The following is a 22,727-nucleotide window of genomic DNA, read 5'->3' as shown; positions in this document are numbered from 1 at the left end:
TGAATAAAAATGCTGTTATTAATAAATATGTATTATTCCTTTTTTACCCACAAAAGTAGAATCAATTGCAATTTTGGCCTTCACCAGGGCAGAACTCGTCTCATAACATATTTGAATTATAAAGGGTTTGTACAAGTCTGATGTGATGGTTCTGCCATCTTGGCATTATGAATATTATGTGAAACAGATGATGGTTGCCATTTTTTCAAGTGATGTCATCATGTACTAATACGTTTTCATGTCCGGCCTAAGGGAACAGTTATTCATATATTTGTCCAGAGGGTGTACTTGATTTTTAATCACACTCGCCCACCATCTTTCTTCTACACACTCACTTTCATACATTTTGCTTATCTTACATATTTTATTCATGTCTCTTTATGCAGGATGGCAGGATAAAGGTTGGAGACAGAATTGTAGCAGTGGGTGATGAACCCGTGGCTGGACTGTCAGTAAAAAAGGTGCAAGCACACATGCGGGCTGTGAAATATATGCTCTTCAAGGTCAAGTTGATTTAATGATTTATGACTCAGCTGTCTTTTTCGTATTCAGGTGTCCAGTTTGATTCTCAAACACCGGGTCACTGTCAAGCTCTCCATCAACCGTTCCAAGAGTCTCTCCTCCTCCTCCTCTTCTTCTCTCCCTCTCCCTACATCACTCTCCAGTCCCCGCTCACTCACTCCAGTGTCCTCTCTAAGCCTTCCTGTCGCCTCCTCCTCCTCTTCGTCTCTAAAACCCATGCAGACCTCTCCAGTGGAACGGTCTGATTGGCCAGGATCAGCTCCCACAACTTCCGACCCTGTCAGCTGTCCAATTGTTTCAGGAAAGGAAACTACCATAGAGATTTATAAAGGAAACCTAGGCCTGGGTCTCAGCATTGTAGGTGGATGTGACACTCTGCTGGTGAGAACAGCTAAATGATTTTTAACATAAAGATTTCGTTATTTATTATTTGTCCTTGTGACATGAAGGTGACTTTATATAATTTTTGTTTATGTTTGCAAATAAAAAATCCACAGATGGAAGCAAAGTTTGTACTCGAATTAGGCCAAAAAGTTGTGCATTTGTTTGTTTGTTTGTTGTTTCAATATTCAGTTGTGGAGTTGTGTAATGATGGAAGTGGTTTCTGGTTTTTACACCAGGGGGCAGTAATAATCCATGAAGTGAACGATGGAGGAGCAGCACAGAGAGATGGTAGACTGCAGGCTGGAGATCAGATATTAGAGGTATAGCAGTGATACATGTGCACACAAACACCAGAACAAACAGCAGTGCATGTGAATAAGTTATTTCTAACCGCACAGCATTTATTTTTATTTCTGTTTGTTTTTGCAATATTTTTCAGTATGAAGAATGCAGCTGTGATGTATCTGTGTTCTTTTTTATTCATGCACTATTTTTTTCCAATTCAGAAACTCATTTTTTGGGAATTCAAACTCAGATTGCTTTGCCAGATATAACAGAATCAAGCTTCAGTTTATAGTGAAAACAAGAAAGTCACAGAAATGAAACAAACAAACAAAGAAAACCTGAAAAAAATAAATCTGCCTTAAAAATTGTTTACTCACATGATTTAAAAGCGAGGGTTTTAAGGTACACTGCTGGTTACAAGCTCAAAAACCTGTTTTTATAGAAAATGTGGTTCCCAGGAGTTAAAAATAAAGACCTATCCTCAGGGTTTTATTTAAGGTCCACTACTTTTTGCTCCTTATCTAAATGAAACTGGGCTGTGATGCTTTTACACTAATAATACCATCTTGGATGCTACTGATCCCCCTAAAACCTTCTCCAGGGGACTGCTTTCAGTCACTTCAGAATATCAGTCTTTAATTTGAAGTTTGTACTAAACTCCAAAATGAAAAAAAAAAAATATATGTACAAATGTTAGAGAACAGATTGTCCTACAAAACACATGAACATCTTGCTCAAAAACTGGATTCTGGATAAATTAGATTCTTATACCACTACACTACCTACTATTTAAAAACAAACAAACCAAAAAACAGACAAATGATGATATTCAGTGTGCAGCATATTGTGCACGAATAACTATAAAGATAACATCTATGCAAAGATATTTAACATCTTTGCTGTTGTTTAGAGGTCATTTTCCTGATAACAGCTCATTGGAGAGATCATCACACAAACACTGAATTGGAAAACTGGCTTCCAGCCCTGTACGCATCACTACTAAACAAACTGCAGTACGACTCGAGAAACACTTACAGAGATACTTGTTGAACTGAGAGACTGTAAAGCTCTGGTAGCTTCTGTCATCTCTCCTAGTTAAATAGAGCAAATAAAATAAATAAATACAAAATTCTAATAATAATCGTCTATTTATCTTACCACTTATCCAAATTAGAATTTGCAGAGCGGCTTGAGCCGGTCTCAGCTGTCATAGAATTAAAGCGTTAGTACACAGAGGATAAGCAGGATTTCTCCAGGCAACTACAGAGATACGAAGTGCATATTAAAAGTATACGTTTTTACCTGGGCACATCACCATGGCTGCAGGCCTAACCTGCTACGGTTTAGGTTATGTTCACGATAAAGTCACCACCAAGAAAATAGTGTCAGCATTCCTGGAATTTCCATGTAGACTAACAAGCATTGCAGTCTTTATTTCTATGCAGCTTTATTCCTCCTTCCAATTTTACACCAATTTTATTGTTATATAAAGATTAATATATGATACTAAAGCAGAGCACCTAGAGCATTTGTATTTTTATAACTATACGCTATAATAATATCTGTAATCCATCAGATTTGCGTGTGATTTAATGATAGAGCTCTCATACTGATACGTCTGTTCACTTACATAATTGGCATTTTTCCTGCATTCTTTTCAGTTTCAAATAGTCTAGACATTAAAGCACACACATTCACGAAGTGCTTTTAATGATGCACTTCTATTCAGTGCTTTTTCTCACACACACACTAACGCTGTATTGAGTGCAGCAGCTCTGTTGCTTTCAGTCTGTATTGTGTGTTTTATCTTACTATGTAAAATCAGTTGCTTTTCTACTTTTCTACTAGCAGACTCTTCAATATTTTATATTGGTCATATATTACTGCCAGTATAACACACCCTTACTTACATTGGTAGACCACGGGTTAGCTTGTCGAGTTCATAACCACCATCATGTGACTGCTTAGCCTAATGGCAGTGTTAGGGTAAGCTGCGTAAGGAAACGGAAGCTGCTAGAAATAGAAAAACAACCACACACTCTCATCTCCACACTTACAGATAATTACGCAATCACCAGTTAATTTAACAATCATTTCTGAACTGTGAGAGAGAAACTGACATAGGTACAAATGCCACACCTCAGACCTTCTACCGTCAGTGTTAACTACTGCACAGCCTGATTTGTATACACTGAAAGACTTGTTCCTGTACTTCTTTTTTTTTTTTTTTTTTTTTTTGCCTGTCCCGTTTGGCTCTCTTGCCATCAGAATTATTGTCTAAAGGCAAAGAAAGATGCCCAACGGATTTACTTTACCAAATTGACCATCCCAGCCTTGCCGTAATGGTCCATTTGATTCACCTTTTATTGTTTATTTTATTTTCACTTACTGAATACGGGACAGACTTGACTGGGGGAAGGAAGGGGAGAAAGAAAGAGGGAAAGAGAAACAGCTGAGAAGAGGGACGGGGGAGAAGGGCAAAAGACAAAAACCAACAGAATGAGTAGAGAAAAAAAAGAAAGAAAAAAAAAACATATAGCAATCACCTGGATCACCTGCTGAGAAAGAAAAAAGAAAACGAGCAGAACAGAACAAGAGTAATAGAATAAACAACATCACAATGATATATGGGAATATGACAGTAAATACTAAATGTTAAACATTATTGTGCAGCACATAAGATCAACAGAACACAGTGTGCTTTGAGGTAGGAGCCAAAAAGGGTGTAGTTTGTGGGTGTGATCACCCGTGTGTACACCTGTGAGCATGGACGCGCTTGTTTTTTTAAAAGGTTCCTTCATGTAATGATCTGCTAGAGGGTGTTGGGGGGCCACAGCCCCGTCCTCCAGGGCATGAAGCAGGTGTGGAGGAGATCAAAACTCCAGACATCCAGAGGCCCCCAGAACACAAGAGACCAAGGAAGACCAACAGAGGGGCAGCCGCGCCACTGTCCCAGAAAGAGCTGAGGAGAGTCCCAGATGAGGGCTCACCCAGCAGCCGCGGAGCAGAAGCCAGGGGGAGTTGCAGTGACGCGCCCGTGAGCTCCGCCGGCAGCCAGCCGTGCCTGAGTGACCGAGCCCCAGGCCGAGAGGCCGGGGGCACCCCACCTCCAAAGTGGCCCGAGCGAGCCCCAGGCTCCAGGCCCCGAGGCCGCCGAGTGAGCCAGTGTGTACCTGGACGCCCATCCCCGGACACAAAGAACCACCAACGCACCGACGTCTGAGGGAGTCCGCCACTGGCAGGGGAAGTGGTGGTGGGTGGAGATAGGCCTCCAAACCTCGCTCCGGCAGGCCGCAGAGAATGGGGGTGAGAGAAGACTCCAAACCTCCCTCCACCCGCTCATTGTAGTGTTGATGCATGTGTGTTCTAAGGTGCATTTAAAACCCAGGAGGGCATGGAGCTACCTGCCAGAGAGCAGCAGGTAAGCTCATGGTCCCTCCTGCTAGCCCTCAATGTCTACGTGTATTTAAAATTGAGAGGTGGGCAACGACGCCAGGGGTGGGGTGTATACCCTGATGGTAATTTGGATTCCATGTATCGTGCCCACCCCCAAGATCCTATATGTATGTGTAATGAGAGTGTGAGTAATGTGAATGTCTAAGTTGTGGGATAAAATTGAGGCAGAGGCAGCCAGAGGGGGACAGAGGGGGGGGGGGGGGGGGGGGGGGGTAGCCTCCTCTGCACCCTGGTGACATACCCCTACTCCAAGGTCCTGCATGTGTGGGTGGTTGTGGTGGAGCGGGAGGGGGGAGGCAGCTGGAGATGGGGAGGAGGGGAAGGGAGTGGCAGGTGACCCCTCCCTGGGGCCAGCTCCCCCGCTGACCCCAGTAGGCGCCCCCATACTCCGCGACCCGCCAGGGAAAGGGGGCCCAGGCCCATCCAGACCGGGGCCCAGTGCAGCAGCGCCTCCCGGCCCCACAGAGCCCGGGACAGTCCACCCAACCCCACCACAGAGAAAACTGCACCCACCCCACCATCCACTCATCTTCCAGACTACATAAGACAATAAACGCCCAGGCTGAGATCTTCCTCCACCTCTCCTGTATCTCCCCCTCCTGCAGAGAGAGTTCCTGAAGAGAGGAAAGTTCCTGCAAGATGTGACAATCTCCCCCACCAGTTGAAGAGCCCCCAGGTGGCTCGATGCACCGGCGGCACCCTGCTCCAGGGCTGGGTCCCCATGCACCCACCCGCCCACAACCCCGGCAACACACCAACCAGGACCCAAGCCCCCGAGGCCCGGCCTGGGCCCCAGCCCAGAGACGGAGCGTCCCCAGAACCTCACGCCCATCCCGGACCCACCCAGGGGCAGCCACGCTACCAGGTCAGTAACCCACGTCCGTCAGCACAGACCCTCCCCTAGCCCCGCTGCACGCAGCCACGTGGAAACAGTCACCCGAGAGCCAAAAGAGCCCCCAACCGGACATGACCGCTACCCCGGGTTGAGCCCCCCAAGGAAGATGCCTCCGGGGAACCCCCCGACGCCCTAAGCCTGTCCCTACCCCCACACCAATCACAACAGTGAAGGCGGGACCAAACTATGACCCCCCACCCCCACTAGGTGATGGAGCTGATCAAAGGAGCCCAGAGCAATTGATCTGATGTGGCGGCAGAGGCTGTATCAAGACTAATGTAATCTAATAGATAATTTCTATATTGGTTAGAATTAAGATTGTTTTTATTTTTCCAGTTCATGAGGACTGTTTTCTTGGCTATGCATAGGGCAGTGAAAACCATATGGGCTATATTCTTTTCTGAAGTGACATTATCTAAGCTGCCCAACAAACACACTAAGGGGGAAGTTGGAATGTTACATTTCAGAAACTTCGATAAGTCCTCACATATCTCGCGCCAAAACGTCTGAACTGGTGGACAGAACCAAAGAGCGTGGATATAATTGTCCGGTGAATTGGTTTGGCAGTGTGAGCTGTTGTTGGTAGACGTAAAGCCCATCTTGAACATCCGATGACCTGTATAGTGCACTCTATGTAATATTTTGTATTGAATTAATTGAAGACTGGGATTTCTAATTAGATGAAAGGTTTTTAAGCAAATCTGAGACCAGAAGTTTAGGTCTAAGTTAACTGATAAATCCGCTTCCCATTTTGCAATAGGAAGTGATATTGATTCATCTGTTCTAGAAAGCATTCTGTATATTTTGGATAGTAATTTGGGGGTTTTAAGAGTAAGAAATTGAACCACACTTGGTGGTGTTTGTAGTTCAACTTGACCCGGTTTAAATTTCTTTTTAACTATGGATTTAATTTGTTGATATTCTAAAAATCTTTTCTTGTTGATCCCATATTGTGTAACTAGTCCGTCAAATGAAATAAATTCTGTTCCTTCTAGTATATGTTCTAAATATTTGATTCCTTTACCACTCCAATCTGAAAAGTTTATCATATTATTGTTTTGTAATATGTGTTCCTGTACTTCCTGAACAAACAGAATGTATTTTCATGCATCTGTTCCCCTGTTTCTCTCACTGTCACTGTCTTCTAGGTAAATGGCATAGATATGCGGCAGGCCAGTCATGACGAAGCTATTGCCGTGCTACGGCTCACCACCCAGCGTGTCCAGCTGTGCGTCTTCAGGCACCAGGAATCCTACAGGGAGGAGGACCTGTGGGATGTGTTCAGCCTGGAGCTGAGGCCTCGTCCTGGAGAAGGACTGGGCTTCACTACTGTGGGGAAGAGGTACAGTCAGGATGCTTTTATCAAGTTAGAAACCTCCAACTTGGTATGTTCACAGCAGGTTTGAGCCTGTGTTATCTAACACTGTGCTTTCAAGTACAACAAAGACAAAATCAAATTTTGTTCAGAACCATCGTGTTCGCAACCTAGGTGATGTCACCTGCTGAAAGAGCCTGAAGTCTAAGAGGCTGATGAAGTTGTTAATATATCGGCTTCAAATATAACATATGGCAAGTGGGAGTACTCCTCCTCGCAACTTCTGAAGATGAGAAATAGGTTAAAAATAAATAAATGTGACTTTGTTAGTGAGTGATTAGTCTTGTTGCCTATTTTTACCACAATTTTATTCTTAATCAACTTTTGTTTGTAAGCTGTAGTTAGGCTGGTTAGTTAGTTTAAATTGCAGAATACCTGTTCCTTTTAAATATAATTCCGAAAATTATATTCTAAAAAAACAAAAAACCCTTTATAGACCCTAGTAGATTGACTGTTTTCATGGCAAACTCCTTTGACGTGTTCTGTAACTACTTCACAGATCTCTCCAGCATTCGATAATTACCATAAAGGTTAGATAGGGTCTCACTGCAAAGAAGTCGCAAGACGCATCATTTTCCAAAGAGCTCGGGTGCCAATTTTCTCGCAGCTTTATGTTTTTGCACAATCAGGTGTGACATTATGCAAAACAGCCGGTGCACAGGTCACATTATTTATAAGCCTGGGGCAGGCACAGCTTTTGACCTCTGTTTTCTTCCAACAGTAATGACACTGGCATCTTTGTGTCAGATATCATCAGAGGAGGTGTAGCAGATTCGGATGGCAGGTTGTTGCTAGGCGACCAGATTCTGTCAATCAATGGGGAAGACGTGCGTGCAGCATCACAGGAGCGTGCACACACGCTTCTGCAGGTCTGCCGTATTCACAGTTTATAAATAAATGAACATAGGTAGGCATTTTCATGGCCAGCGTCATTATGTGAGATGTGTCACTTTGCTCTCAGAGTTGCAGTGGAGGAGTCCACCTGGAGGTGGCTCGTTTTAAAGCCGGGGTGCAGTACACACTGCGGAGTCAGGTAAACTGTTTATCTTGCCTACGTATTTCTTTAGTGATATGATTCCTAGTGAAATTATAGTTCAGACTGTAGTTTGTAGGTCAACTATTGCGTTTATACACCTATTTTAACGATATTACTCTGTGAACGTAGGAGTACCTTAAGTTGTGTTTTATCCAGAGCGAAGACTCTGACTGCTCCACGCTTACACCCTCAAGTGTATGCGATGGTTCTTTTGGCCACCAGAGGGAGACAGATAACAAAATAGAGAGCTACAGTGAGTGTCAACTAAGTTCTCGAGTATCGTCTGAGTTACAATGTTGAGTCCAACAATTTGCTTTGAATGGAAAATATACTCTTGCATCTTTTTATCCATAGTTATGTGTCATTCTCTTCTGCAGCATTCAAAGACTCTGACATCAGAAAAGTGATAATAAAAAAGGTAAAACACTCTTATAGTAATAAAAGCATTGTCTTTTTGGACCCCATACTGTACTGGAGAAACTGAGTAGTGATAATTTAACTTATTTTTAGAAGTTACAAATTAGTATAAATTAGTTATATACTGAAAACAACCTGCTTCCTGACTGGATATCATGCTCCTGTAACGTTGGGTGTTTATTTTATGCTCGAATCTGCCATTTGGAAAGGTTGCAAATGTGTGTGTTTGTGTGTCTGTGCGCAATCACTCCAGGGTCCATACGACTCCTTGGGCATCAGCGTAGCTGGAGGAGTGGGCAGTCCCCATGGCAACCTTCCTCTTTTTATTGCTACCATGGATACCAATGGACTTGCTGCCAAAACACAGAAATTACAGGTGGGGAGTGACCATGTATATACACCAGTGCGTGCATGCATGTGTGTCTCATGTATGCTTCACATTGTGACTAGTCGAGTGTGGACTGGGCCTTAAATAAGGAAAATTGCACTTTCTTACTCTTACTGTGTCCCTTAGAGGCTGAAACATCTGCAAAAAGCTGTAAACTTAGACTCTCTGGTATGCATTGATGAATTTAAGGGAATCATAAAAAATAAGGTGAAGGAGGCACAAGATACCTTTTTCTTTAGAGGTGACTGTTGTTTTACTGTGTATTCTTCTGTAATCGCAGAGTGCAGGAGTCATTTAGAATCTGAAGAGGCCGTTTTTCCTGGTTAACTAAAGGTTACCAAAATGAACTTTTCCAACACTGAGACAAATATATGGACTGCCTTGACTGTGTTACATATTTATTGGAATAGAAGTCGATATTTTTACATCATTTTCTTCCTGAAATACATCTCATAAAACAAATATAAAGGTTGGAATAGATCGGGATGCAAGGGGCAGAGGACATAAATGTTTCTCCATGATCAAATTACAGACACATGTAACATAAAATGCATTTTAGACATAAATATTGAAAATGAAGTGACATACCAAAAGTAAACCTTTATGAAATCCTGAAGAAAAAAGATAGGGACAGAAAAGAAAAGGAGACTTTGTAGGCAAAAAGGAAAAGGGGGGATAGTGTTAAGTCTAGGACAAATGTGTGTTTGTGTTTGTGTGTGCATCATCTAGACGGGAGACAGGATCCTCAGTATCAATGATGTTTCCACTGAGGGAATGACTCATGTCCATGCTGAAGCCCTGCTCAAGAACACCACTGGAACCATCATTTTGCAGGTACTGTCACAGTGAGACATCCAGTAACTGATATGTAATGCCTGTAAAGGCAGTAAGTTTCTGTGTGATAACGTCAGCAGGTTTTAGTTCTGTTTTGTCAGAGAAACACAGAAATGGTTCACAGCCAGCTCCCCGTAGGGCTTTTTATCTTCTTCCATATTTCCCCAAGACATAATTTTACATACAGACAACTAAAAAAAAAAAGAAGTCTTTAACAAAAAGGAGGCCCTTCATTATCAGCATTTTGCACAGTCAGTGTATGTTAATTTCAAGACAACAGTGTTTATGACATTGATTTCACACCTCTAAAAAGACTTCTGCTGTAAGGGAAAAAACTATATTTGTGTCTATGGAAGCGCATGTCGCTTGTTTTTGGCAAGTATTTTGTGTTTAAAATAAACATCAAAAGGTTTTAGACTTGTATCACTCCTACTCTGGTAATATTTGGATGGGCATAAGACCGCTGTTGCATTAATAAGATATTTGATCATTGTCCAACTATAGAAATATTAACTTTTTGCAGAAATCCTGATTAATCTGTTGTTAGCACAACTTCTTCTGGATAAATTTGCAATGCATCAGTTTTGCAGATTTGTTTGAGAAGCTTGTATTTTTTGTAGACATGTACTATACACTAGCTCAAATGTTACACGTGTTCTGTTATAATGACTTCTCCTGTGTTGGTTTCATTGTTCTTTCATTGTCTTTTATTGAAGTGAAACTGGCACCTCATGTAGAGTGGTCTGCCAGATTGCCTACTCAGCACAAATAGGCATTTTCAAAGTGATGCTCTGCATACTCCTAAAAGAAAGCTGTGAAGAAAAGCACTCCTGTCTTGCTGATGTCAGTCAGGAGAAACTCACTGTTCTCCAGAGTAATCGCATAAAATAATGAGATATATTTTTAATTACATGTTACTGTCACTATTTGTAGATGTTTTGCTATTCCTTGGATTCAGGCTGTCCTGTCCTGCTTGGATTCAGGCTGTCCTGGTCTCTTCGTGTAGTCCTAAATGGCTAAAACCTTTACACTTTGCACTCATAACATGCTGTTTGTGTGAATCTATGATTGTCTAGGTGGCAGCAGCTTCTCAGGGATGCAGCACACAGAGTAACAGCGATGTGCGCGCATGGTCATTAGGCCAGCCGAGCAGCCTGCCCTGCTTTCACAACAGCCTCTGGTAAGAAGTGGTTCAGCTAACAGTGTCATTTCGTTGTTCTTCTCTCCACTTTAATTAATGAATAAAGACAAAAGCAGGCCTCAAACTTTACTAAACAGTTGGTGCAACACTTGTTTTTAAATGCATGCACATCGGTGCGCTCAGAAGCCAACATCCATTGTTTCGCATCGTATTCTTTACAGCGCTCGCATGTATAAGACCATCACTCTGGAGAGAGGCTCCTCAGGTCTCGGCTTCAGCATTGTAGGAGGTTTTGGCAGCCCTCACGGAGACCTGCCTATCTACATCAAAACTGTCTTTGACAAGGTGAGAAAGCATCTGCCAGGTCTCCTTTTGTTGTGAAAACCAAAGAGTTTTAATGTTGGGAAAGACAGTTTAGCAGCAGTCTGTATGTCACTCACTGAGTCACTCCCTCACATCTTCTCATAGCGTTTTCTCTGTTCAAAACAAAACTTTCTCCAATCATCAGCAATTCGGGTAAAAAAGCAGGCAGCAGGCAGTTTCACCGTGTGTGGTTTTACTTTATATGCGTTGTTGTTTTGTGACTACCTATGTAAGCCACATAAGAGACAGAGATTCTTGTGTGGTTTTAAGTTATAGTGCCTTTTTTGTAATTCAACACCAAAAATAGCAATTTGTCCCTAACGGCAATGCTCAATGTAAGAAACAAAGCAAAAAGGCCACAGTTATAACTTGTTAAATAGCTTTTGTTTTGTAACAGGTGGTAAACTCTTAGTGCCATGCTCTAGTAAACTGCATTATGTCAGTTTTTGCATGATTGCTTTCCTTTGTTTTGTTTCTTGATTCTATTTCTGAGCATCTGTTGCGACCAATTCCTTTGTGATCATTACAAACATTCATTTAACCTCACATTCATTCTTTTCTCCTAACATATGTGTTGCCATATTAGCGTTTAAAAGCTCTTGTTGACTTTGTACTTCAGGGTGCAGCCATTGAGGATGGCAGGCTGAAACGTGGCGATCAGATAATTGCTGTTAATGGACACTGCCTGGAAGGTGTGACCCACGCTGAAGCTGTGGACATTCTGAAAAAGACCAAAGGAACTGTCGTCCTCACCGTGCTCTCATGAGACAACTGCCCACTGTACCTCAATTTAATGACATCTTCCTAAAACAGCTCTGGAGGGCTGTGGTTGTTTCCTATAAAGCTGTAGAGTGATTCTCCTCTTGTAGAGGGCACTCTACATGTCAAAACAATACATATAATTATAAGAAGAGTCTTTATTTTAAGTCTAAATTAAATTGCATTTAATTTGTGAACTCTACCTCCAACTGCAAACACAGCTTTGTTGTATTTACACTCAGTATTTAAAAATATAGCAGAGCATGTCCAGTTAAATCCAGTTAAGGAGCCGGGTATTGGGTTCGCCAAGGCCTCCATCTTGGGCTTTGGGGATTGGATGCCTGAGTCCAGTCTGAGTCCCTTCAGAATGACCACTAAGCTCAGTCATTCTGGAGGGACTCAGAGTAGAGATGCTACTCCTCCAGCCCAGAAGGCCTAGAATGCCATCTAGGTGGGGCTTTTTGTGGCACGTCTAACTGGCAGGAGACCCCCAGGGTGGACGCAGGACACACTAGAGAGATTTTATGCCTCAGGTGGCTTAGGAAAGCCCCAGCAAGAGCTGGAGAAGGAAATAGCTGAGGAGCACCTGAGACCCTGACCCAGATGAGTGGAAGAAAATGGTTGGATGGATAGTTTAGCATTGTTGTGCATTATTTTTCATGTAAACACACTCATCAATACGTTACGTGTTCATACTGATATATATAATTGAAGTCTCAATTGACGGCAGCCTAGTGCTGGATTTTGATTATTACTTTAACAAACAAACAACTCCCAAGACTCAAAATATGCCAACTGCTTCTGCCAATCTTTTGTATGGCAATAGGATGTCTGCTTTGAAAGACTGTTGTACTTTTCTTTTCATTGTTGTGTTCGAATAATTAAAAATGTGTCATGATTTCATGAATATTGAATGTCTTAAGTGGCATGTTGATAATTAGCAATGATAACCACCTTATGTTAAACGGGACAGAGAATAGGAAAAAATGCATTTTGCTGCATCTGTTAGAAGCAGCTGCTGAGTATCGACTGTTATTTACCAGTGTAGTATTAATCAGTGTTTTCATAGTCTTCAACTTTAGCAGCTGTTTTTTTTTAGGACTTGATTTTTGATGTTAATAGTTCAGTGTGAAATTAGACACCGTCTCCGTTTTATATAAATTTATTTACCTGACTTCACACGGCTGTGATACTTATGTTTTTGTCGCTGTAATTAATTTCATTAATATAAGAAGTCACTTCACACTTACACACATGGATGCACACACTCGTTTTCATATCTTAGTGAGGACATCTAATTGACATAATGTTTTCCCCAGCTGCTTACCCTAACCCTTACCATCATTTGTATTTGTCCTCACAAAGATATATAAACATGGTGCACACGCACTGGTATTGTGTAACCAAATGTTCTGTAAGTGATCTTATTAAATGTTATTTGTTAAAATTTTGTATCCAAAACCTTTTGAAGTTCAGGACCTTGTGTTTCTGTTTTTCTTACCTTCTGATTTATCTCCGGATGCAATGTGTCAGTGAAAGAGACGTTTTATGTTATGAGGGGTTTTTTTCATCTTTTTTATTAATGAATATCAACAAGTTATATTTTGTGATTTCTCTCACCGAGTAGGATAAACCTTTTTTTCTTTTTTTTTTCAGTTTTCAAATTTCACACATGCACACCACACACCAGTATCTGAGAAAAGCTCTGAACTGTTTAACAAGGACAACTGAGCTGAAAGTCACATTTTTAATGGATAGAAGAAGCAAGAGTCTTCTTTTCTTTTTTCTTTATTTTATGTTATTTTTTTGCATATTTTTTGCATGTTTCCAAACCAGTGAACTGAATTTCGCCTTGGAGGTGTTTTCCTGTAGCGGTTATGCTCTATGTCTTTATCCCTCTCTCGCACTTTTTCTCCACCTTTGTCTGCCATGAGTACGTATGCGGCATCACTCACGTTTAGTCAAGGTGACAGGATGAAGTGCGTGTCGTGCTTGGAATGACAGGCAGCTCTGAATTACGGAGGAGTCGTGAGGAGAGGAGAGAAGAAGGGGGATGAGCTAGATTAGAGAAAAGGCAACATTTTATAGAAGGCGGAGAAGATCAGTCTAAAGTTTGGACAAAGACGTTTTAAACCTGAGGTCCGACAATCACAGAGGAAGAGGAAACCTGTGACTTTTTTTAAAGGAAAATCCTCAGTACTTTCACTTTAATTACCAGAGTTACTGGTGACAACTTGATAAACAATACATTTGCACACAAATGTCTCATTTAGGAAATAGGAGGCATCTAGGGAGATCCTGTCTGGAGCCTCGGCATTAATCAAAGCCATCTGTTCACATTGCAAGCTTTATTGAAACCCAGCCATCGCGGTCTGCTTTATCCTTCTCCAGATGAACAATTGCTTCCCTGCTGGCCCAAGGAGAAATGGAGAAACGGTGTAATGCTTTTTTTTTCTTTTTTTTTGCATTTCACTTGGATCTTTGCTATAATATAAGAATGATAAACATCATATTTGGTATTTTTTTCACATCCACAAACATTTGACCCCTGTGGATTTCCAGTTTCATACAAATAACTGACAGGGAAGCAGATGAAATTACATCTATTTTTTCTTCTTTTTTCTTTAAGAGGAAGCAAAAGGACTTATCTGCCGTTTTTGTTGTTGTTGTTGTTGTTTTTCAAAACCAGCCTCAAATTTCATGACAAACATTTTTAAGGGGAAGAGCTCCAGCCACAGGGAACAGGACTTTTTTTCCTACCCTTAGTCATACACCATGTAGCACAGTAACTTCTTTGGCTGCAGAAACTGCTATGCATTTTTTCTGCAGATGACTTTCATGAGAGCATGCTTGAAAGGCACTAATGAGCCTCTCTCTCTGGAGGATAGCAGTGGCCAAATGATTGTTCTATGTGTGACTGTCACATCGATCCATATTCATAAACATAGGGGACCGTGTCTTTTTGCTGTCAGTGTAACCTGGTGATACAGAAAGTACAGCCAACGGGTCCAAAAAGTCTTCTTCTCCATCCTTTCCCATGAGGTCCTTTTTCAAGATATCAGCATGCACTGCAAAAATATCCTTTGAAATTCACTCCAGTCAGTGCTGAGTGTTAAAATCTTGATTCCCATAAAGCAAAATGTCCCAAAATATCCCAAAAGGAAGAGTTAGGTGCCACTAAGTCCACGTCATTCCCATTAAATGAGCGAATGAGCAGGGCTGAGTTGGCATTTGGCACACAGACACAAAAAAGCGTGCACGGTGGTGTGGCTTATATTCAGTGACATAGCCTAGCACGAAATAGTTAGACCTAATCATGAAACAGCAGGCAAACACTGGATGACGTCATCCGATTATGAGTTTGAAAACCGACCGAACAATGCTAATTAATTAATTAGTTAGTTAATTTTACATACGGATGTTAAAATACAAGGGTTTCCTCTACATATCATATCTACACACACCTGTACTACAGAAAGAAAGTAAATTTCAAGTGATGAAAGTTCCGTAGTCTACTGTGTAGTTTTTACAGAAATCTTTTTAACGCTTATTCAATAAACCACTGAATTTCTCACGGTTCACAAAAGCTTATTTCTGAAAATTTTTTAGATACTCTGAATAAAAAAAACATGTCCGTTTTTAAATGTCCGTTGATCACCCTCGGCTTAAAAATCTTCAAATTTGGGGACACTGTGGTTAAGTAAGTGTTTGTTTTGGGATGGGGAGTTTCTGCTGAAAATGCAGCTTCACATCAAAAAGATCAGACAGCATCTCCACCCTCCACCTCCATGACGCCCTTGCTGTAGGTACGAGCTTGAAGACTTGCTGTAAGCCTCCAAAGTTGCAACGTAGGATCATAAATTGTGCATACTGTGCGCCTTCGTGGTAATTAGGCATGCAGTGACAGGTGGCCGCCTTTTGTGACAGACAGGACAGGATTATTTATTTATTCAAGGCAAACGATATTATGTATGTAAAACTATCACACACACCCAAAAAAGCCACAGTTATAAAAATTAAAAGTAATAAATCTGCGCCAAAAGGGCAAACTAGTCTTACAACTCGAGGGTACTCGACCGCTGCTTTGTTTTTTTTAATAGCTTATAGGTGTGGACAGTGTAGCAGTTTTATGGTGTCATGGAGATTTAAAATTCCACGGTGCGCTTAAAGTCATATTAAGTTTTGTCTTTGATATTCCCTACATGCAGTTTAAAAAAATTAGGATACGAGTGTAAATGAAGAAAAAAAAAAAACCGATTTCCTCCTTTCGCAGTAATCCTTTAGATCCACTTGAGGGCGGTACATCTGCTGTTTTGAACACATGGAAATTTGCATGGGCTTGATTTGAGAAGTAACATTACGTCTAAGTGGTGTGATTTGCCAGTTGGCCTGAGGCTTGAGACAAGCAAATTTATGCCTGCGGCAAAAAAGGCCTGTGGTGTTTTCATAAAATACTGCTTGTTCACACAAAAACAGAGTGAGTTAAAAGTTTAAAAAAATGAAAAGGAATAGAAGCATATTCCTATAGAAAGACATCATTTCATCTGCACGGATAAACTTATATTTGTCAGCTGAAAATGGGCAGCGAGGTGGAGTCACTAAATAGTGTAGCTCTGACATGTAGCTTTGGAAGGTTCAGTCCCAGTAGCTGCTCCTATGCTTGCTGTGTACTTATCTGAGCACTGGATATCAGCTCTTGCAGTTATTATAATCTTGGCTGCAGTCTGAAAATCTACTGGATGTGCTCAACAAAAGATCCGCCAGACCCTCTCCGCTTTTCAATTCATAAATGCAGACACACAATTATGCCTGGGCTCAAAACCAGTTCACCTTTATTAGAAGAAATGGAGGAATAATTAAAAAAAGGAAAACAAGGCAAATTTATGTATGTAAATGTTGGGTCCTCTCAAGATGATCAAAAATGTTAGACAACGGACTGTGATTTGTCCAGCCTGCGGTCTTCCTCTGAGTAGCGTCGGTAAATTTCTGCCAACAGCGGCTCCAGGGCCTCGGCAGAGCTGTAAGAGTGAGAACGCATGGCGCAGGCTATGACGATACCAACCACCACCACAACCAGCACTGCAGCAATAACGGCTACGCTGATGATCTCAGAGAGAGTGAAGGTACGAGCTATGAGGGAAAAGAGCGGACGGTTATGAGCAATTCCTGGATTTTGTGGATCTGCACATGCTTACACGTTCTCTGCTTCTCACCCGGCCACTGGACCTCATATGAGTATCCCAGGTTTTCTGGGGCAGGCACAAACATCTCAGCATTGGTGACAGGCGGCCAGAAAGGAACCATGTTGAACCTGCGGTTGTGTCCAATGGGAGCGTTCTCATCGGGGTAAACAGTGTCACCTGAGAGAGTGAAGAATATGTCAATCCATCCATTCATTCTCCAAAGTGAATTTTGTTGTTTGAATATTCGCAAAGGTGTACCCGGTTGATGCCTGCGGAGCCACTCGTCAAAGACTGCATCGGTAAAGGTGTGAAGCAAGACAAAGATGGGATCATTGGGCGACAGGTGAGTCTGTCCACCCGTCCCGTTGAGGAAGAGGTGGGCCAGATTGTGAAGACTGCGGATCACTGGGTCGTACATCCCCTGGGGGGCGCTGTAGCCTTGAAATTATGGAACAAAAAAGGAGAGAAAAAAGGAAAACGTTTAATGAAGACTCTGATTGACCAAAATTAGGAACAACAAATGTTGTGTTGGAGCTAACCATATGTGCATGTGGGTGGAGGATTGAGTGAGTGTTTTTCTGGCTTTGTGTTTCATCTATACACTCACACAGTATTCAGCAGCTTTATTTTCTGAGCTGAGCCCAAGTGAAACTGAATATTTCCTTGGATTGGGTTGATGGGAGAATGCTAAATCTCAACTACTGCTTTGGCTCTAACCTATGAGTCATGTTGAATGTGGATCACCTTCGATGGTGTTCCTGAAGCTCTCGGAGGAGGTGGAGTAGTAAGGAGGGGTATCAAAGGTGTTGATCTCCAGACAGTCCAGCACATCTTTGGGCTCCGGCAGCCTCTGCACCATGGGCCGCGCCACGTTGCCTGCTGGGTTCCTCCTGATGGGACTGCTCTCTGTGCCTTGGAGATGAAGAAAGGACTCAATAAAACTAGGTTGAGTGAAATATAATTAGTTTAAAATAATAAAGATAACTTCTGATTACTGGCACACTAAGACCTAAGATCAGGCACAAGCCAGAGGTCCCTACAGATATGGATTGATTGAAAATGTATTATTTAACCACCTTCTAACTCTGTGTGGGAGACTCTACTAGTTTGATCAGCCTTAAACATGACAGGATGGCAGTTTTCTTTTTTAATTATTCAATAAAAGTCAACAGTAGTGAGTGGGAGCTTTGTGACTGAACAGAAGTTTTTTTTTTTTTCTTTTTTTGTCTCTCTTGCATGTATGATGTCTTTCTCTTTTTTCAGGCTTTCTCTCCTACACACAAGCACATAAACAGAAGGCTACATAACCGAGTTGTCTGTCTGTTTGAAGATTATTCCCTCAGATCAAAGGAACCAGTAGACTGTTAGATTCCTGTCTTCAACAAGCGCATGCACAAATGAGGCAACCCCCTTAACCCATTTAAGGAGATGTTGCTTGTTGACGCAGGAAATACCAGGCCTGTCATGACTCTCTGGGGGGAATAACAAGATAGATCACTCACATGTTGGCCACTCACGTGTTCAACCTGTTACCAAACACTTTTTTTTCTTATGACCTCTTTTTATAAGTTTGTTGTTGAGGCTCCACGGGGAAAGATGATTGCCTATTCCGAATGAAAACCAAATCCTTTATAAATTAGGTGCATTTGAACACTGAAAGAAAGGTAGTGAATTAGGCTAGTAATCTGGTGCCAGTACGGAATGAGAGCCAATCCCTGCAAATCTGATCACCTAAAGTCTAGGTTACGCAGCGTTATCTTAATACTGAATAACAATTCTCTTATTCTAGGTTAAATCTTGTGACCAATCAGGAATTAACACTGAAAAACTAGGCTGATTGAATAAAAACAAAAAAATCTTTCAAACCGCAGTATTTAGAGATGCAGTGTGTAGTACTCCAGTTACACACGGCAACAGAGAAGGCGATGTTTAACAACTAGAGCAGTTTCAAACAAACTGAAGTAATAGCGAGCAATATCGAATTTAGCACAACAGCTGTGAGCTATTATTTATAGCAGCCTATGTTCTACATGCTCTCTTTATGAGCTCTTTGCCCTCTTTTCTGATGCAGCTGAGACGATGCTGTATGTCAGCAGCGCTCGGCTGCACGGCGAGGTATAGTGTGTGTTTCCGTGACTGTCTTTACTGTTGCAGATGGTGCCCAGAGTGTCGTAGTCATCCACACTCTCGCAGATGACCCTCCACTGTGAGAACACAGAGTTGGGGCTGATGGAGCTCATATCAAATGTGCTCCTGGCTCCCAGCAGGTCATCTGTGCAGATGTCGCATTCGCTGCCTCCAATGGCGAAGTTCCAGTAGGGCAGGGCAAAGGTGGGGTTGCCCAGCATGTCCTGTGAAGATCGAACAGGGGAAGGAGGCAGGTGTTCAGGGAAGGACTGTCTGTAAACAAACTGCTTTCTTGAATTGTTTATTAGAAAAATATGCAGGTTGGTCCTTTTTCTTTTTGTCCTTTATGCGCCCTATTTTTTTGTCCCCTTCCTATATATTCCTGCTTTTGTTTTGCCTTTTTTATTTCCTCCTTGCATTAACCCATTCTCCTTCCGGCTAGCTTTTCACTCAGTGTCAGATCTTTTATTTTTCCATCACCACTCCTCCTATCCTAACCTCCTCATCCATTTCTTTATCAGCCCAGAAGCTTGCTGTCTCTCCTCTTTTCCACTACCACCCCTCTTTCTCCCTGCCTTCTCTCTGCTCACCTGCATGTCTCTCTCCAGTTGCAGCAGATGAAAACGATGCCAGGTGACAAAACCTGGGCCCTCGTGGGAGAAGTCTACACCTCCAAAGCTGGTCTGGCCTGGCCCCAGGTACGTCTTACTGACAGAGTAGTAGTGACTCCAAACAAAGTAATTATAAATGGTGATGTTCTCAAACTGTGGGGTGTTGCCATCAGGCCCAAACAACTCCTGGTACCTAAAGATAAAGGATGAATGTCACGTTGTATTTTTTCCTCCACATTGCCCTGCCTGAATCCTCCAAATTCACCCTGATTGATTTGAAGTAAGAGAATGCGTGGCCTTAGATGAACTATGCATGTGTTAAATGCTCTGCTGTTGCATAAAGCTTTGTAATCTTAGTAGCTCTACAAAGTGTTTTTCACAATTTTGTTTTCACTGATCCATTCAAACACGGCTTCAGAACTTGGGGATGGTACTGGTGAATAACTCACTAATGGATATATAGATATTAATACATATTTTATTCTCTGTAGCTGCAATGCATTATGTGGCATGTAACTAAGAATCTTGAGCATGACCATTAATAACAAGGGGAATTTTAATTGTCTGATCCAGAGGTTAAGAGATTTTCTTTGAGCTGCAGTCAAGAATGGCTTCAAAAATTAACCAATTGCAGTCCTCAGCTGATTTAGAAGGAGGTTATTCACAGATTCAGAAGACTGTAATTCCCTTTACTCGTGCCAAAAGTAATCATTTGCTCAACTTTCTACAGCTTTTAAAGAAAGCTGCCATGAGAAATCCTCTGATTTTACAAATAATTTCAAAAACACAGCATGTGGCTCAGCCACAGATACTGCACATATATTTCTTTCAACCGACTCAGCTGAGTCTGAGCGTGCAGGTCCTTGGGCAAAACATACTGTGTTTAGAATCACTGTTGACCAGAGAATTACAAGGTAAAAATCAACCCTTTAAAATCATCCAATTGTATTCAGCTTGATTATCATGTTATTTTTTCAATATACCGTCTTGTACAGATGACGAGGTCAGGGTGGACAGTCCTCTTAGCTTGATCCAGAGCATTTACAAACGCCTGCTTCTCAGCTGTGCTCATCTGCATGATGTTTCTCCTTACTGGGGAGAAGTTAATGGGGTGAAGAGAGAGAATGAAGTGTTGTTAAAGTGTGGGGGAAACGAAGGAAGAGTAGAGAAAAGAAAGTGCTATTAAAAATTAACACTTTTTTCCTGCTCCTAGCAATAAATGCTGCCTTCATTCCCCAGGCTGATGTAGACCTGTGAAATCTTGAAGGACACGGTAGAAGATAGAAATTTTAAGTCGTCGTGAATTTTTAGGTCGTAAAAAAGCATCTGCTCTCTTACCCACAGAGATCCTCTGATCACAGTTTGGTCCAGTTAGCCCGTGTCTGCATCGCCCACAGTTGTAGCCGGTGAAATTCCCATTACACCGGCAAGTGCGATTGAAGAATCTCAGCGGCCACCTCTCTCTGTCATCGCGCCCGGCATAAGGGTACTGAGGTCCATGGCGCCGACTGTCAGCCTCAATGGTCACACACTGGCCTCTTCCTGTGCTGGAGCCACACTCGTCTCCTGCTACCCCTGCAGGGGATGGGCAGCACTGGCCGCTCTGCAGCCCCTCAGGAGTGACACACTCCCTCGGGAACTGGGCCAAGGTGAGCGTGGCACACAAGGTCCCCACCAAACCCACACTCCACAAGCTGATAAAGTAGAGAATGAGGTGAAGTAAGGAGTTTTTTAGGGCCATGCAGTAATTTAGATGTGAGAACAAGGTTGGAACAAAGTGCGTGGAAATCTTTTACATGTTGAGAATTGCTGTTATACAGGCCTCCTTCTTTTTGAAAGGACTTGTCTTGTTCACGGTTGTGAAGGACCAGTGACCGTCCCAGAACACATTTAGCAAGATGAAGATTAAAAAAAAAACATCCCCACATACACGCCACATCCACTGAAATTAAGCTCTAGAACAACTTACTCAGTACGTGTTCTCTTGTTAAAGCCAATTGTCTTAACATTATTCCAAAACTTCAGTTCTTACACATCCCTGCAGGCAGCACAAGTCATTATTTATAATTCACAAAGCCATTAGCTTTCAACTCTTACAAGTTCAGAAATGCTTTCAACAATAGACAGCAGGCAATGATTTGCTTGAACCTTTTTTCTTTTTTCTTCCTTTTTTTTGCAGTTAGATTTGCATGCCTTTTGTGCCTTTTGAAGTTTGTTGATTAGAAATGAATGAAGGAGTGGCTAATAATTTGTAATTATTATGAGCAATTATTTAACAACAAAACAGCACCTAAGAAATGTTACCAATATAAAAGGGGGAATAGCTCCACATGTTTGAGCATATTACAAATATTTGAATGCACGACTTAACTAGTCGGCATCACCTGCTGGGTTCTGTGAAAATCTGCTCTGTAACATCATATGAGACAAAACTTCACTTCATCTGCAAAGATGTAGCGCATTAGTCCAATATGCACTTTTAATTTGTAAAGGCGCTAAAGCAGTCAGTCATACCGCCGAGTTGTATGACTTTTTGGATTCTACAGTTCATTTGGTGAAAAAGGAATCAGTATCATTTGTTCCCCTACCTCTGACTGTACATGCTGCTCCTCTGTTTGCAGAACTGAAGTCCCCCCCAAGAATCAGCCCGTTGCCCTTCTCTGTCTTAAATAGCTATTGAGCACATGAGCAGGCCTTTGTGGAGCTTGTGCAAGGAGAAACACACACACACACACACACATACCGTACACACGTGTACACTTGAGGGTACTTGAGTTTTTTCAAAAACTCATTCATGAACCTTGTGATCATGGACCAAATGACGCCAGACTGTGGATACTCACACAAATATTTGATGACATTCATGCTGAAGTCTTACAAGAGAAAATTTCTGGGGTTTTAGCCAAGTTCTACATTTATGTAAATCATGTACGTAAGTAGAAGTTAGTTCC

At 41.9% G+C, this 22,727-nt stretch overlaps 2 protein-coding genes across 2 annotated transcripts in view; one reads left to right on the top strand and one right to left on the bottom strand.

The window, feature by feature from the left end:
- LOC308395114 (multiple PDZ domain protein-like) overlaps positions 1 to 13,301 on the top strand; it is a 47,154-nt gene extending 33,853 nt beyond the window's left edge. The window contains exons 32-44 of the mRNA XM_080879791.1: positions 387 to 461; positions 553 to 903; positions 1,143 to 1,226; positions 6,691 to 6,884; positions 7,639 to 7,786; positions 7,879 to 7,950; positions 8,083 to 8,206; positions 8,331 to 8,371; positions 8,624 to 8,746; positions 9,488 to 9,592; positions 10,669 to 10,772; positions 10,955 to 11,078; positions 11,716 to 13,301. Of these exons, the coding sequence (XP_080735917.1) occupies positions 387 to 461; positions 553 to 903; positions 1,143 to 1,226; positions 6,691 to 6,884; positions 7,639 to 7,786; positions 7,879 to 7,950; positions 8,083 to 8,206; positions 8,331 to 8,371; positions 8,624 to 8,746; positions 9,488 to 9,592; positions 10,669 to 10,772; positions 10,955 to 11,078; positions 11,716 to 11,862 (1,692 nt within the window). The 3' untranslated portion in view covers positions 11,863 to 13,301. The remainder of the gene's footprint in view (positions 1 to 386; positions 462 to 552; positions 904 to 1,142; positions 1,227 to 6,690; positions 6,885 to 7,638; positions 7,787 to 7,878; positions 7,951 to 8,082; positions 8,207 to 8,330; positions 8,372 to 8,623; positions 8,747 to 9,487; positions 9,593 to 10,668; positions 10,773 to 10,954; positions 11,079 to 11,715) is intronic.
- A 3,357-nt stretch (positions 13,302 to 16,658) lies between these two features.
- tyrp1b (tyrosinase-related protein 1b) lies at positions 16,659 to 22,495 on the bottom strand. Its single transcript, XM_080879528.1, has 9 exons — positions 22,365 to 22,495; positions 21,115 to 21,470; positions 20,760 to 20,868; positions 19,756 to 19,969; positions 19,185 to 19,389; positions 17,783 to 17,950; positions 17,297 to 17,476; positions 17,069 to 17,215; positions 16,659 to 16,985 (listed from the first exon to the last, which is right to left on the bottom strand). Exons 1-9 carry the CDS (start codon positions 22,376 to 22,378, stop codon positions 16,780 to 16,782), a joined length of 1,599 nt encoding a protein of 532 aa, XP_080735654.1. The 5' UTR covers positions 22,379 to 22,495; the 3' UTR covers positions 16,659 to 16,779.
- Between the last annotated feature and the right edge of the window lie 232 nt (positions 22,496 to 22,727).

The sequence above is a fragment of the Rhamphochromis sp. 'chilingali' genome (assembly GCF_963969265.1).
Source record: "Rhamphochromis sp. 'chilingali' genome assembly, chromosome: 4".
NCBI lineage: Eukaryota > Metazoa > Chordata > Actinopteri > Cichliformes > Cichlidae > Rhamphochromis > Rhamphochromis sp. 'chilingali'.
This window is presented reverse-complemented; position numbering and strand designations above follow the sequence as displayed.

Excerpts from the sequence above, each read along its gene's own strand:
- tyrp1b (XM_080879528.1), bottom strand. Across the intron at positions 19,970-20,759 it reads CTCGTCATCTGTACAAGACG|GTACCAGGAGTTGTTTGGGC; the intron begins GTATATTGAAAA and ends CTTTATCTTTAG. Across the intron at positions 17,951-19,184 it reads TCTGGGCACCATCTGCAACA|GCACAGAGAGCAGTCCCATC; the intron begins GTAAAGACAGTC and ends TTCATCTCCAAG.